General features: G+C 41.5%; 1 protein-coding gene across 1 annotated transcript; it reads right to left on the bottom strand.

The window, feature by feature from the left end:
- Nucleotides 1–4,122: 4,122 nt before the first annotated feature.
- Nucleotides 4,123–15,311, bottom strand: LOC119646699 (probable trehalose-phosphate phosphatase J). Its single transcript, XM_038047265.1, has 5 exons — nt 15,142–15,311; nt 14,730–15,051; nt 14,479–14,665; nt 4,402–4,508; nt 4,123–4,333 (listed from the first exon to the last, which is right to left on the bottom strand). The coding sequence occupies exons 1-5, from the start codon at nt 15,204–15,206 to the stop codon at nt 4,190–4,192; spliced, it is 825 nt and encodes a 274-aa protein (XP_037903193.1). The 5' UTR covers nt 15,207–15,311; the 3' UTR covers nt 4,123–4,189.
- Nucleotides 15,312–15,688: the final 377 nt, after the last annotated feature.

The following is a 15,688-nucleotide window of genomic DNA, read 5'->3' as shown; positions in this document are numbered from 1 at the left end:
GAATTCCTTTCACCAACGGGATGGGACGGAAGGAAGGGAGTTGTTGTTAGTTCAGGGAACCCCTTACCGTCCGATCCCTTCGCGGTCGAGTTCAATCTTCTTCGCAATAAGAAGAGCCCGAACATAATGCGTAATACGATTTCAGCTGCCAGCGCTCTTCAGCATTTCTCTGACAGTGTTGTCTGGAGAGAGCTCCCCTGTGTCTACATAAAGCTGCTAGCGAAGGCCTTCCCTCTCGCAAGAGAAAAAGGTGTGTTCAGCGTCGTCCGCCACCCCATTGCAGAACACACAATCAGGAGATCGCGCCTTCCCGATCCTGTGCAGGTAAGACTGAAAACCTCCATGCACACTTAGAAGTTGGCTAAGGAAGTAACCAATCTTAACGTGCGTTTTGTTCAACCACGAGTATAATTTGTCGATGAGCCACGCAGTCCACCTGTCCTTTGGCTCATTTTGCCAAGAAAGTTACCACTCGATAAGGGTGCGTTGTAGTTCTTCACGGGCAACCACCTCTCTTAAGTTTTCGCCCTTACGGTGGTAGATAGCTTTGCGCTCCTCTGCAAGGACGGCAACGGGGATCACTCCCGCGATCACCATCACAGCCGGTTCGGAGACGGTGCGATAAGCAGACGCCACTCGCAAAGATCTCCACCTCTGCACTTGAGCGAGGCATTTACGATGCACCTCCTTGTCAAGGGCATCAGCCCATACTTCCACACCATAGAGAAGAACCGACTGCGTTTCTCCCATAAGGAGACGTCTCCTAGTTGATATAGAGCCCCCGACATTCGCCATTAGCCGACTCAAGCTGCAGCCCTGTCCGCTGCTCCTTTGATTTGCTCGAAGAAGCTCATCTTCGAGTCTAGCATTAAACCAAGGTTGATTTTGACTCAATAGTCAACTCGCCGATAGATATGGGACACAGGGTCGGGATTCTCCTTCTGGTCAGGATGATTACTTCGGTTTTTCCAGCGCAAGGTTGAAACCGTGAGCAGTCATCCATCCTCTTGCCCGTCGCATCAATATGCCAAGTCTGCTTTGCGACTGTTCAACAGTACGTCCGGCAACAAGTGCCGCAACGTCGTCTGCATAACCGACCAGGCGCGACTTTTCGGGCATATCGAGTATCAGGAGACTATCGTAGGAAGCGTTCCAGAGGTCCAGAGGATGGACTCCTGTGCTACTCTCGACGTGATTTCCATCCTCCTTTGGCCCTCTAGCGTCTCATAGAGCAGGGAGCGGTCTTTCAGATAATCCATCAATATTCGCAAGAGATAGCTTGGCACGTGAAAGGAGTTAATTAGTGTATTTATCATATCTGTCCATCTTACGGAATTGAAGGCATTTCTGACATCAAGCGTTATGAGGAGCACTATCCGTCGAGATCGGCGGCTGTGTGCCTCGGCACGATTAACCGCATCTACGCTTTCCATAACAATATCCACTGTAGATTTCCCTGTTTTGAACCCGAACTGCCTTGCGGATAAGTTCCCGGCAGCACGGATCGCTTGAGTGAGTCTACCCCTGATGAGCTTCTCGAGCACTTTTCCGGCCGTGTCAAGCATAGACAGCGGTCGGTATGCAGACGGGAGCTCCGGGTCTCCTTTACCCTTACTGGTCAGAGGTATCACGTTGCTGAGTACCATCTATAAGATATTCTCCGCTATCCTGCTAGGCCGGATAGCCAACAGATCAGATTTTCTCTTGCGGCAAGCGATGGAAAAACTGTTGGAATATGGACATCCGTTCCACTAGCTCTTCATCGACTTTAAAGCCGCCTATGATAGCATAGTCAGGGTGAAACTGTACACGGCCATGAGAGAGTACGGTATCCCGACGAAATTGATAAGACTGACTAGGCTGACTCCAATGTGCGAGGCCAGATAAAAGCAGCAGGATCCCTCTCAAGACCATTCGACATCAACAACGGTCTACGACAAGGAGATGCCCTATCATGCGTCCTCATTAACCTGGCCCTCGAGAAAGTGATCCGTGATTTTGAAGTAAATGCAAGAGGTACGATCCTCTTTAAGTCCACCCAACTACTGGCCTATGCTGACGATATCAACATCATGGGAAGAACCACCCGAGACGTACAAACTGTTTTCATCCAGATCGAGCAGGCGGCGATTATCGCGAGATCTTGGGTTGCACATCAATGAAGGCAAGACAAAATATATGGTGGCAACGTCAGTACCGAAAACTAACCAACCAACAACATCAAACCGCACTGGTCAAACGGGAAGAATAAGGATAGGAGAATACAACTTTGAGACCGTTGACAATTTCTCCGATAACAGCTACGATGATGAAATCCGCGCACGGTTGTTGGCAGCCAACAGAGCCTATTTCAGCTAACAAAAACTGTTCCGCTCGAAACGTCTCACCATAGGGTCAAAGCTCTTACTGTACAAGACAATGATCTTGCCAGTCCTCATGTATTCCTCGGAAACTTGGGTTCTTAGCAAGAAAAATTGTGAACTCTTGGCCGCGTTCAAGAGAAGAATCCTTCGAAGAATTTTTGGTTCCCTACATGAGGATGGACGTAGCTTACACAATGACGAAATCTATGAGCGATACCATGACCGTCCGGTTGTGGATAAAATCCGCCTCAATTGGTTACGGTGGGCGGGTCACTTAATCCGGATGGATGAGGATGATCCCACCCGGAAAGCCTATAAGGGCAATATCTATGATAGAAAAGGAAGACGAGGCAGACTTTGCCTGATATGGAGTGATGGCGTAGGCCAGGACGCCAGACAGCTTTTTTGGATATCGAATTGGTGGACGTCGGCGCAAAACCGGGATATCTGGAGTTCCTTATTAAGGCAGGCTTACACTGGATACCCGTTGTTGCGCCGTTGATGATGATGATGTGAGTCCGGATGTTAGACAACGAAGCCGGAACTCTGGGCACTCCCTGCTACCCCACACGCAAGTCGAGCTTTACGAAGAACGTTGCTGTGGATTTTTCAATTAGAGAAGAGTCGAAGACCAGCAACGTGTTGCAAGGTTATGATACAGTATTTTTCACTGACGAATAAAAGATGTTCTGTGGAGTCGGTTCGGGAGTTTTTTTACGGGTACACACATTATAGCGCAATTGTACGGTATTCTCCAGCATTCGACAGTGCTTTCCATGCGAGAGTACTGGCGATACTGAAAGTCTGTCGGTGGCTGCAAGCGTAAAGCCAGTCTTACCGACAGCTAAGTGGCCATTAAGACTTTGTGCTCAGTGGCGGCATCCTCCAGGCTGCTAGGAAGTGCAGCAACTCGCTGCACAGTCTGGGCGGTGCTCAAAGTCTCCCTTCTCCGGGTTCTCAGTCATAGGAACAGAAAGCAGAACGAGCGGACTGACAGTCTAGTCGGGCGGGGAATTGCTCTTAACAGTCCCTCGGTAGACACAGTGTAAGTCCTGCTGTCGACTATCAGGAGCGGAATCTACTCCCACTGTTTAGCACTCGCCGACTTCAAATAGCGAAGGTTCACCACCTGCGTCAAGTTAAGGAGGATTTGGCCAGTCTATAACAAGACTCGATTGCAAGAGCTTTCGCGGTCCGCGCCAGGCTCGACATACTGTACAGTTCGCATTGCACCTCCTGTGCGATTGCCCAGTTCAGGCTTCGTACGCTAGGTAAACCATTCTTTGAGAAACCTACGGAGATCTCTAATTGCACGTTTTGGAAAGCTGCTTCGTGAATACTACGGGCTGGCTATGAAGATTTGGCCTGGCTGGACTCTGCCTCCTTTTCTCTTACCACAGCAGTTCAGGACTTAGGTGTTTATGGCATCAAAACGGCGCACTACAGTGCTAATTGGACTCCCGGGAACGGCAACTGATCTCTACCTACCACACCTACTATCGACATTGACTCCACCAAAAAGGGCAAGCGTCACCACTCACAGCATATACAATGCTATATACGGACAGACGAAAAGGTTGGTAACCGTTAAATTTAAGGTACAAATGAAACATTTTTCAAAGGAATTATACTCTCTTGCTCATAGAACTGCAGAGACATTACCAAAAAAATATCTAAAGAAGCTTTTCTTCGAAATACTTTCTTTTTATATTTTAAATTGTTAATTAAATTTGATAATCAGTAAATTTAAAATAAATACATAAGTTGATAGAAAAAATAAATAATCTTGAATAAATTTAAATGTAATGTAAATGTTGATGAGATTTTTATTTCTTCTTAGCAAGGTAATGGTCTAGGACCCACTTCAACATGAGAGAGGTCTCGTTGGGCGTTTTGAGTTGGAAGTCGGCATAGGTTTTCAAGTTGGGTTGCTCAGATACACGGAACGTCTTGCCAACACCTTTGAGTACCTGAAATTGGGAAAAATTAATATGTCATTGGGTTTTGAATATTTTTAAGCTAGAATTGCAGTTTTTACCTTCATGGCATCTTCATCAGTCGTGTCATCGCCGGCATAAATGATCTTCAATTTCTTTGCCCAATCTTCACCGAATTTCTTCTCGAGAATCATTTTAACAGCCTCACCTGTAATAAATAAGCATTGGTGTAAGCAAGAAATTTGTATAACTGCATAAGAACGCGACATAGTTGAAATTTAGAGTAATGTTTCAAATTTGGAAAAAAAAAATTGTCCCATTTTTGACTAAAAAAATTATTGCCGCAGATATTATATATACATTTCGGGAACCAACTGATCCGTTCTGCAGTGCTTTACATTGGGGAAGGGTAAATCAATCTACCAGGGTCACAATCCTCCAAATATTTTGATTATTCGTATTTCAGGAATTATATGAAGCCCACAGGAATTAAAACATAAACAAGTTTAAGGAAATGAAAGAAGGGTGGGGAGTTCCGATAAATCCGGAGATCATATAATCTGCAGGTATCAGGGCCACCGGATGTTCGTTTAAGGATTTCCAAATGGACGCAAGCCCGTCTGAACTGTCTGCTTTTAAAGTTCAATGCTGTCTCCAGGTAAATAGGGGGTATATTTAGGGTAGCTTCGATTGCCGGCTGAAATAATTTTCATTACGCAAGCTTTTGGAATTATGCCAACCGTTTTCTGCTGTGGGCAAAATCTAGTCTTGTACACCAGATGATTCATGCATAATTGTACTGCAATTAGCGAATTGACCCAGCACTCATTCCTTGCATTCTGCTTTGGGAACTTGTTGCTAGTCACAATAGCTAGATTGCTTGTGCAAAGATTCTTTGATCGTCCAGAAGCCATTACAAAGAGTCGATTACCAGAAACCATAACATCAGAGAGAGAATGCCTTCTTGTGGGCAGCTTCTACAACATATTGTTTCAATCACCCTCGTTTCGATCACAATGTGGACCTTCGTTCTCCATTTCAGCATGTGGAGAATATAAATTATCAATCTGTGAACAGCAGATCGATTTCATGCCTTTTTCCCGTGTCACAAACACCCACTATAAAGACATAAATATTTAAAGGAATACTGTTCCCGTGGATTGCCTTTTCTGGTAGACCTACCGTGACATGACCACTGAGGAACATATGTACATATCCCTTATCAACCGCCCCAGGAGCTTTCCCAATCCTATATTAAGAAGGAAGTTAGACCAAGCGATCGGGCGTCTGTTGCGTCCTTGTAGCTTGGTTCCCAAGGTTTGGGAATAAATACTGCCTCTACGTCCAGCTAAATTACTGAACTAAAATGCATTTACACTGGCTTGATAACATAATATGAACACCGGACGTATACACATGTTCATTTATTAATACGGTATTAGGCCACCATTTGCATATAGAACAGTTGCAATTCTTCAATATGTTAAGGTCTGGGTGCTGGTCACAGAAGGTGCAGGCAATCCGCAATAGGCTTCTCTCGGAATTCTCCATACATACTAGGTGTATAAATATGAAACTGCCCTACGTAGATGCTCGTTGCTATTCATACATAGATGGCTACTGCTGTTATTTTTAAGGTTTTCTGTAAAACAAAACCTTATTAAAATCGATTCAATGTCTGTCTGTCTGTCTGTCTGTCACACGCATTTTTCTCCAAAACGGCTAAACCGATCCGAACGAAATTTGGTGGACAGATGGGAACTATGAAATCCCACCCATACAGTGAGTGGCATAAATTTAGGTGGAGTTTAAAGGGGGGGTCCCCATACATGCAAAGGGGGGATTCAAAATTTTTTTTCACCGGATATAGTTGTGTAGGGTATCAAATGAAAGGTCTCGACTTGTACTTTTCGAAACTGATATTAGTTTGCAAAGTGCGTGAGTAATGAGTCAAAATGTACGCACTTGAAATGAGACAGGACTCATTTTCGGAAACTACCCAACCTAAAAATCCGGAAAAAATCGGAGTGGTGCACCTAGATGAAATCTAGGCCTCAAAATATGTCCCATTCCGATATCTGCTCAAATAAACTTACTAATAGTATATTACTACTTTTTAGAAATTTATTGAAAAGCCCCCCTTAAATTCATCCTATGACTTCCGAATTTTGTACCAGCATAGAGGACAATATTTTGCATGCAAAATTTCGTAGAAATGTGGCAATTAACGCCAAAGTTATAGCAGTTCAAACTTAGCAATTTCGCCCGAATTTACCGCTTCCAAAGCCATGCAAATCAGATGCTGACGTCATAATTACCCGGAATAATTGACATTCGCGTGAAATATTAAAGTCGCATTTATGAAGAATCTACTTATCTGCAGTACTTTTTCAGATTTTGTGTAAAACACTTGTGTGAAATCTAATCTTCGAAAGATGTCCTATTCCGGTATCTGCTCAGATAAATTTACTAATAGTATATTATCAACTTTTAGAAATTGACTAAAAATCTCCCCTTAAGTTCATCCTAAGTGTACTAAATTTTGCACCGACATAGAGGACAGCCTCGTGCATACACATGCCAAGTTTCATGAAAATCCAACTATTATTGGGAAAGTTATAGCAGTTCAAACTTATCAATTTCGTACTAATTAACAGGATACTAAGCCATACAAATAAGATGCTGACGTCATAATTAACGAGAATAATTGAAATTCGAGTGAAATATTAAAATTCCATTCAAGAAGAATCTAATTCTCCCTAGCCCTTTTTTATATTTGATGTTGGTTAAATTGTTGGCATTTGCTAATAATATTAAACTCAGAGTGTGAAGCGTATGAGGTTGACTATTTCAATACAGGGCTTTCCATCAAATGATTATTTAAATTACTTTCTCAAAATAGATGCCAATAGAATTTTTAACTATGTGACACGGAACTGTCAGGCTCACCGCTCCTCACATCTGCTACTTTTTCTTCAGCTTTCAGTTCACAAGCGGGGTCGGCTCGTCGTGATCGGTTTCGTCATTTTATTTTATCAAATGCCTGATCAGGATGTAATCGCGAGACCTTCAAATCCCCATCCAGTGTATCATGCGACCATTGTTTTGGCCGGCTTTTTGGTTGCTTACCATTGACTTCGATGTTCTCACCAACACTGGTTGTTGAATTCTCGTTAGCGTGAATTACGTGACCACACCATCGAAAACGCCTCTCTTGCAGTTTTTCCACGATCGGTGCAAACCCATATCGATCGCGGATATTCTCATTTCAGACGTGATCAAAACGTGTCACGCCACCAGTGCAATGCAACATCTTCGTCCCCATTACCGCAAGACGCCGTTCATTGTCCTTTATAGTCAACACTCAAACTATAGAGAGCGACAGATGGACGACATTGCAGTAAATTTTAGATTTGGGACGTGCGCTGATACGTCGATCACAAAGAACACCAGTTGCGAAATTTCACTTCATCCAGGTGGCGTTAATGCTTGAAACATTTCATTACGCAGTTCTCCATTGGCTGGTAGCATTGACTCGAGATATTTAAATCGCTCAGTTCTTTCAATGGCAGTAATCTGCCCCTCCAGATATTTAAATCACTGAATTCTGGCAATGGTGGTAACTTGCCCAGAACTGAGCGATTTAAATATCTCGGGTCAATGCTATAAGCCAATGGAGAACTACGTTATGCTCCTCACATAGGGAAACACAAAACCTTTTATACCTGAAGCGTCAAGCTTCCGGTTTCCCGACTTGTTTAATCATTTGTATATGAATATCAATTATTCCAACGAGACATGTGTGTAGGTATATAGTATATGCGTGCTAATGGACTTTGCGGGTAGTGCCTAATTCAGATAGAAGTAGATAGAAGAAGTAAATCGGAAATATGGGTACGATCAATTTATATACGTGCACATATATGTACGGTATTCGGAAATAGGCAGTTTGTTTGTTTAGGGTGAGCGTAACATCTACGGCTGTAATATGTACGTATGTCTCGTAGTTTTGTAGCTGTATACGGATAGAAAAATGTGCGTTGAAATTTCTCAGATAAGATGAACACAAAACCTTTATACCCGAAGCGCGAGCTTCCGGTATTCCGACTTGTTTTCTTATTGTTTTGACGTCTTTCAAAAATAAATAGCATACACCGTTTGTGATTTCCTGGCGAACCATCAACATCGACTACAAGGCCAAATCGCTTTGGAAAGTAAACAATGTCTGGGTTTGGTGGGATGACACGTGTGTGATCTATTATGAACTTCTCAAACCAGGTGAAACTGTTGATACGCAAACACTAGTAAATGATCAATTTGAATCATGCATTGCTTGAAAAGCGACCAGAATGTAACACCAGGCGTGAAAGAGTAATTTTTCAACACGACAACGTCCCTTCACACATCAAAACCAGTCAGGGACACCATTGTTGCACTTCACTTTGATGTCCTACCCCACCCGTACTACTCACCAGGCTTGGCACCTTCTGACTTCCACTTATTTGCATTAATGGTATACGCGCTTGCTGAGCAGTGCTTCGGTTCTTATAAAGAAGTCAAAAAATGGCTCGATGCTTCAAAAGACCAACACCTTTACTGACAAGGCATCCACAAATTGGCAAAAAGATGACAAAACTGTGTAGCTAACGATGGCCAATACTTCGAATGAAAAAGATATAACCATTTTTTTTAACGTGTTTTTTAAACTCAAAAAGGCAGTTTCCTATTTATACACCTAACAAAACAGTGTGAACGACGATTCATCGGACCATACCCCATTTTTCCAATCCTGAAGTATCCATGTTTTTGCTCGTGGCACCACTTCTTTCACAGCTTACCATGGACGTCCTTTATAAGGGATTTTGCAATTGCAGCCCTTCCGTGAATGTTAGCGTTGTGGAGTTCTCGCCGTACAGTTTTCGTATTATAGTATTATTTAAGTTGGTACTGAGTTCTGCTGTTTATTTTCTCGCGGTAGTTTTGGATTGTCCAAACATAGGGTGCTCAACTATAATATCAGGTATGCCTTCTCCGTTTTCCTCAATCTTGACGAGTTTTCCGTGGTGTCATAGCCTTCTTGGATGCACTGACTGGGCAACTTTGCTTGGAAGCTACTTCCACGTTAGTAGTAATAATTTGAACGACTTTCTTTATTTTGGCAATGGATTTGATGTACTTTTTTTGCCAATCACAATAAAGGCACTCATTACTGGTTTGCATATCGTCCAATTGGCCTTTTGCTGATTTTGAAATGAATCAACACCTATTATGGAACCCACGCCTTTGGGGTCTAAAAGTGAGACGTGGTTGACGTGCTATGCTCCATTTAAAATTTAATGTGTATAGCAAAATAGAAAGAATGATCAGCTTGAAAATGCAAAAAATAGATTTCGTGGAAGAGATACTAACCTATAAGAGAGTCCCTATGTGATGAATATACACGCACATTTTTAAAATCTCATTCGCCACGAGTAGCATAAAATGTAGATTGGGAGAAACTCAGGAATGTCCTGTAATATAAAGGAGCAGGGAAGAGGAACCTCGTGGTACAAAAAGGTAGCGAACAATATACCAAAGAAAAACACACCAAAGGTGGTCAAAGGGTAGTATAGTCCTCAGGGCCAAACGTGGATTGGTACTTGCGATGGAGCCTTAATCCTGGGAAACGTCTGTTGAACCAATATGAGCAGCTCTACTACCAATCTCCACCTTCACGTGGTGACCGCTGGGAGGTGTTTTCTAACGAAAAGCTTCAGACCGAGAAAGATAACAGTGAGCCTAAAAACGGGACAAAATGTACCAACTGGTCCTCCAGGTTGTGAGGGTTGGGTAGGGGAAACCGGAAGCTTGACGCTTCAGGTATAAAAGGTTTTGTGTTTCCCTATGTGAGGAGCATAACGTAGTTCTCCATTGGCTTATAGCATTGACCCGAGATATTGAAATCGCCCAGTTCTGGGCAGGTTACCGCCATTGCCAGCACTCAGCGATTTAAATATCTGGAGGGGCGGATTACTGCCATTGAAAGAACTAAGCGATTTAAATATCTTGAGTCAATGCTACCAGCCAATGGAGAACTGCGTAATGAAATGTTTCAAGCATTAACGCCACCTGGATGAAGTGACATTTCGCAACTGGTGTTCTTTGTGATCGACGTATCAGCGCACGTCCCAAATCTAAAATTTACTGTAATGTCGTCCGTCTGTCGCTCTCTATAGTTTGAGTGTTGACTATAAAGGACAATGAACGGCGTCTTGCGGTAATGGGGACGAAGATGTTGCATTGCACTGGTGGCGTGACACGTTTTGATCACGCCTGAAATGAGAATATCCGCGATCGATATGGGTTTGCACCGATCGTGGAAAAACTGCAAGAGAGGCGTTTTCGATGGTGTGGTCACGTAATTCACGCTAACGAGAATTCAACAACTAGTGTTGGTGAGAACATCGAAGTCAATGGTAAGCAACCAAAAAGCCGGCCAAAACAATGGTCGCATGATACATTGGATTGGGATTTTAAGGTCTCGCGATTACATCCTGATCAGGCATTTGATAAAATAAAATGACGAAACCGATCACGACGAGCCGACCCCGCTTGTGAACTGAAAGCTGAAGAAAAAGTAGCAGATGTGAGGAGCGGTGAGCCTGACAGTTCCGTGTCACATAGTTAAAAATTCTATTGGTTTCTATTTTTTAGAAAGTAATTTAAATAAATCATTTGATGGAAAGCCTTGCATTGAAATAGTCAACCTCATACGCTTCACACTCTGAGTTTAATATTATTAGCAAATGCCAACAATTTAACCAACATCAAATATAAAAAAGGGCTAGGGAGAATTAGATTCTTCTTGAATGGAATTTTAATATTTCACTCGAATTTCAATTATTCTCGTTAATTATGACGTCAGCATCTTATTTGTATGGCTTAGGATCCTGTTAATTAGCACGAAATTGATAAGTTTGAACTGCTATAACTTTCCCAATAATAGTTGGATTTTCATGAAACTTGGCGTGTCTATGCACGAGGCTGTCCTCTATGTCGGTGCAAGATTTAGTACACTTAGGATGAACTTAAGGGGAGATTTTTAGTCAATTTCTAAAAGTTGATAATATACTATTAGTAAATTTATCTGAGCAGATACCGAAATAGGACATCTCTCGAAGATTAGATTTCACATAAGTGTTTTACACAAAATCTTAAAAAGTGCTGCAGATAAGTAGATTCTTCATAAATGCGACTTTAATATTTCACGCGAATGTCAATTATTCCGGGTAATTATGACGTCAGCATCTGATTTGCATGGCTTTGGAAGCGGTAAATTCGGGCGAAATTGCTAAGTTTGAACTGCTATAACTTTGGCGTTAATTGCCACATTTCTACGAAATTTTGCATGCAAAATATTGTCCTCTATGCTGGTACAAAATTCGGAAGTCCTAGGATGAATTTAAGGGGGGGTTTATCAGTAAATTTCTATAAAGTAGTAATATACTATTAGTAAGTTTATTTGAGCAGATATCGGAATGGCACATATTTTGAGGCCTAGATTTTATCTACGCGCACCACTCCGATTTTTTCCGGATTTTTGGGTTGGGTAGTTTCCGAAAATGAGTCCTGTCTCATTTCAAGTGCGTACATTTTGACTCATTACTCACGCACTTTACAATTTATGCCAAAACTAATATCAGCTTTAGAAAGTACAAATCGAGACCTTTCATTTGATACCCTACACAACTATATCCGGTGAAAAAAATTTTTGAATCCCCCCTTTGCGTGTATGGGGAGCCCCCCTTTAAACTCCACCTAAATTTATGCCACTAGCTGTATGCGTGGGATTTCATAGTTCCCATCTGTCCACCAAATTTTGTTCGGATCGGTTTAGCCGTTTTGGAGAAAAATGCGTGTGACAGACAGACAGACAGACAGACAGACATTGAATCGATTTTAATAAGGTTTTGTTTTACACAAAACCTTAAAAAGTGTTCTGTGTTTATTTTGTTTTTTTTTAAATATAAAAGTGTTCAGTTATCTATAGCAAGTGCCAACAAACAAAATGTTTCCCATGTCGTGCACTTCACGGGCCTCATAGAATTCAGGGGTCAAATATTTATTTTGCGGGCCTCACATTTTACAGGCCAAAAAGCAAGTGTTTTTCGTGTTGTGCATTTTACGAGGCTCATAGAATTCAGGGGCCAAATTTTTAATTTTCGGGCTCATTCACCAAATAATAATTTTCGAGCCTCACATTATTATTAAACGTCGGCGGGACTCACTAGGGCAGGAGATTGCTAGACTGATTTACATCAGCACCGGCAATGCCAGCAGACGGGCGACAGTCATGAAAGGGTGGCATACCACCTTATCAGTTCGAATCAGCATGGCTGGAAATCCAGAAAGCTTTTTCAGATTTTATGACCGATCATAAGAGCCTTCTGGAGCAAAACCCACCGGAAGACTTGGGATACTTCCAGGATAACAAGTTAGAACTGATGCAAGGCGTCTATGTCTGGGGTAAAAAATTGAGGGGAAAGTTCATAAAACGCTTATACCCTAGGAAAGACGCCCTGGGAATGCTAGAAATAGCAGCAGGCGGGGCACCTGTGCCTTCGCCAGTGCAGCATGGAATGAATCATCAAACTTTTAGTATGAAAAGCAAAGGGAAAGGCAGGTGGAGCTGAGTTTGCCCTTTGTGGTACAATTTTGAGTCCCAAGTGGAAGAGGTAGGAAGGGGGGGGGGGAGAAGCAGGAGGAGCTTCCGGGTTGGCAACATATGTGTCTATGTCTTTTCGGGATTTTTACCTTTAGATAATTTAAAAAGAATAACTGAAAAGGAAAGGATCTGTATCTATCCCAAACTTTATATCCCAAAATCTATCAGCCCTCATTTGGCATGGATACTGTAATTATGTAGCAGGTGAAGCATGCATTATTAATTCTATCTAATATATGTTTTTGGATTCACTAGATTAAAATGTGAATTGCTTGTGACCCATTTATCTTGACCGTGCGTATTTAATTTGTTGATTTCTATATGTAGAAATTCTTCAGATTTTTGGGGGATGGATGCATGTGTTCATTACTGCTTTTTATATGAAAAGTGGACAAAAATAAAGATTGAAAAACAAACCAACTAGAAAATCTCATATTTTCATTTCAGCCCCTGGTCATAAACTTTACTGAATTTAAATTTACAAAGGCATTCCATCTGTAGATACACATTGAAATAACGTGTTTAATTCAGGGGATGGCATTTAAGATTCCCAAGCTCTGATATAACAAATTTGTTTTATTTTGATTTCTTTTAAAAAATTGGGTGATTGGAGGAGACGGATGTACGTCTGGTATTTGATGATTTATAAACTCGAAAAAAAGATACTTTTATTTCCTCTAAACAAACGTTCTGAAACCAGATTGCCTGCACCATTGCAGATACATCATCGAATCGAAGGAGTAACGAGACTTAAGTGTTTTGAATGTTGTTGCCGTTATAGCTTTCGCTACAAACAGATTTCTAAATAGAAAATTTCTCTCGGATTTTCACGGATTTTGATTCGTATCCATTTCTTAATATTATTTTTAGCTCCGTTTCATCTTGTGCGATGATCGTTGTAGGCGGTATAAATATATAACAAGTGAAAATGCTGAAGTGACGGCCGCATAATATGAGTGCCAGCTAGGTTTTGTGCACTATGATTTCTATATGGAATACCTATACACGTACATAGCTGGGTGGATAGTTTGTTTTCGAATATTTTCTTTGGAAAACACAGTTGGGAAATGGATATTAAAGTTGCTTGAACTCGTAAATTTCAAATGAGAAGGAAGATACAAGGCGCGGAAAGATACGAAAAAAATATGTTCTCGTATGTGTTTACTCAGATAAATAATTAATTTCATAATTTAGGTGACGTATGATAGGTCGGACAGGTTTGGAACCACCCCGCAACCGAGAGCCATTTTATCTGCGGTATTAGAACCGTGAGGTTGATTATTCTCAAAATTGTTTTCTTTTGCACCCACACTTGGTCACTTCACTTAAGTATCTTTCTTGAAAGCTAAATTTATGTCGATGATGGTTGTATCAAACAGATGTTCACACTTTTCGATTATTTTTAAATTTCGGCATATTTTCACGTTTTCTGAGAAAGAGGGAGGAGGAGGGGGGATATTTTTCACAATCTTACCTTTATCCCAATTTACTGGGGGCTTTCCTTCAATGGCATAGTGGGCGTCAATAATCTGGAATCCATGGGATTTAATAATCTTTTTAGCGTCTTCAATGAGCTTTGCACGGAGTTTATCATTGACTCCTTTGTAGTGGTATGTAAGAGCGATTTTCTTATCCTCAACCCACGCTCCGCTGCACACGACCTGTTTTCAAAAAAAAAATCGAATTAATTGATGTCCAAGATTCATTTCTTAGAGGTCACATTACCTTCTCCTTGAGCTCTTCCAACAATTTTCCGTATTTGTCCAAAAGAGCTTGGGGCATTTCAATGGAGAATTTGCTCTTGTCAGGATATTCGACCTCCAGACCATGGTTGGCTGCATATGTTACGGTTTCCAATTTCATGTGCTTCTTGATATCATCAAGGTTGCGACCACTCATAATGCACATGAAGACTTTCTCGTTGGCAGCCAATTTCTTGATGGCCAATTCAGTGTCTTTTGGCATAGGGGCCAATTGTTCCGCAATAGGGGCGAGGGTGCCATCGTAATCAAGAATCAAAACAACATCCTCGTTGACACCAAGGAATCTGATAAGGTAAAAAAATGATAAAAATCAACAAAGTAACATTTTATTTACCAATTTATCAAAAGATATCTCCCAAGGGCCCTTAACTTACCCTTGAATGTTTTTTTCAAAATCCTCTTGGACCTTAAGTAGAGGCGCCTTTTTCTGTTCAGCCATTGTTAGGCTATTGATGCCACGGACACTTAAATCTTAGGTACTACACGGGACGAAAGACACTTGGCTAGTGAGAAGATGCTATTCTGGACTATGTCGAAGAGACGATTTTCCCTCAGTTTACCCACATTTCGCACAGTATAATATCAAAGTTCTAATTTTAATATAAGCAGGTTTCGGTGTGAAAATTTTAAAAATAAAACGGAAAATTCGAATATTTCGCTGCGATGGAGTTGGATGGAAACAGAATGTCCGTGTATAAACACCACCATACGGTCACAAAGCCACCTAGAACCACATACATGCCAGAGGGAATGTTTCATTTGAAAACTTATGTTTGTTTGCGAATCAAAAGAATATTTAGCGGCAGCCAGAGGGATGAGATGAGATGCTGAAATTCCTGGCTAGACATATGTTGAGGGTAGTCGGCAAATGGGTATTAGAAATTAGGCTTTTATCTTGGGAATAAATAATTTCGGCCCAAC

This window comes from Hermetia illucens, chromosome 1, assembly GCF_905115235.1.
Source record: "Hermetia illucens chromosome 1, iHerIll2.2.curated.20191125, whole genome shotgun sequence".
NCBI lineage: Eukaryota > Metazoa > Arthropoda > Insecta > Diptera > Stratiomyidae > Hermetia > Hermetia illucens.
The sequence above is the reverse complement of the archived record's forward strand: the minus strand, read 5'-3'. Positions and strand labels throughout refer to the sequence as shown.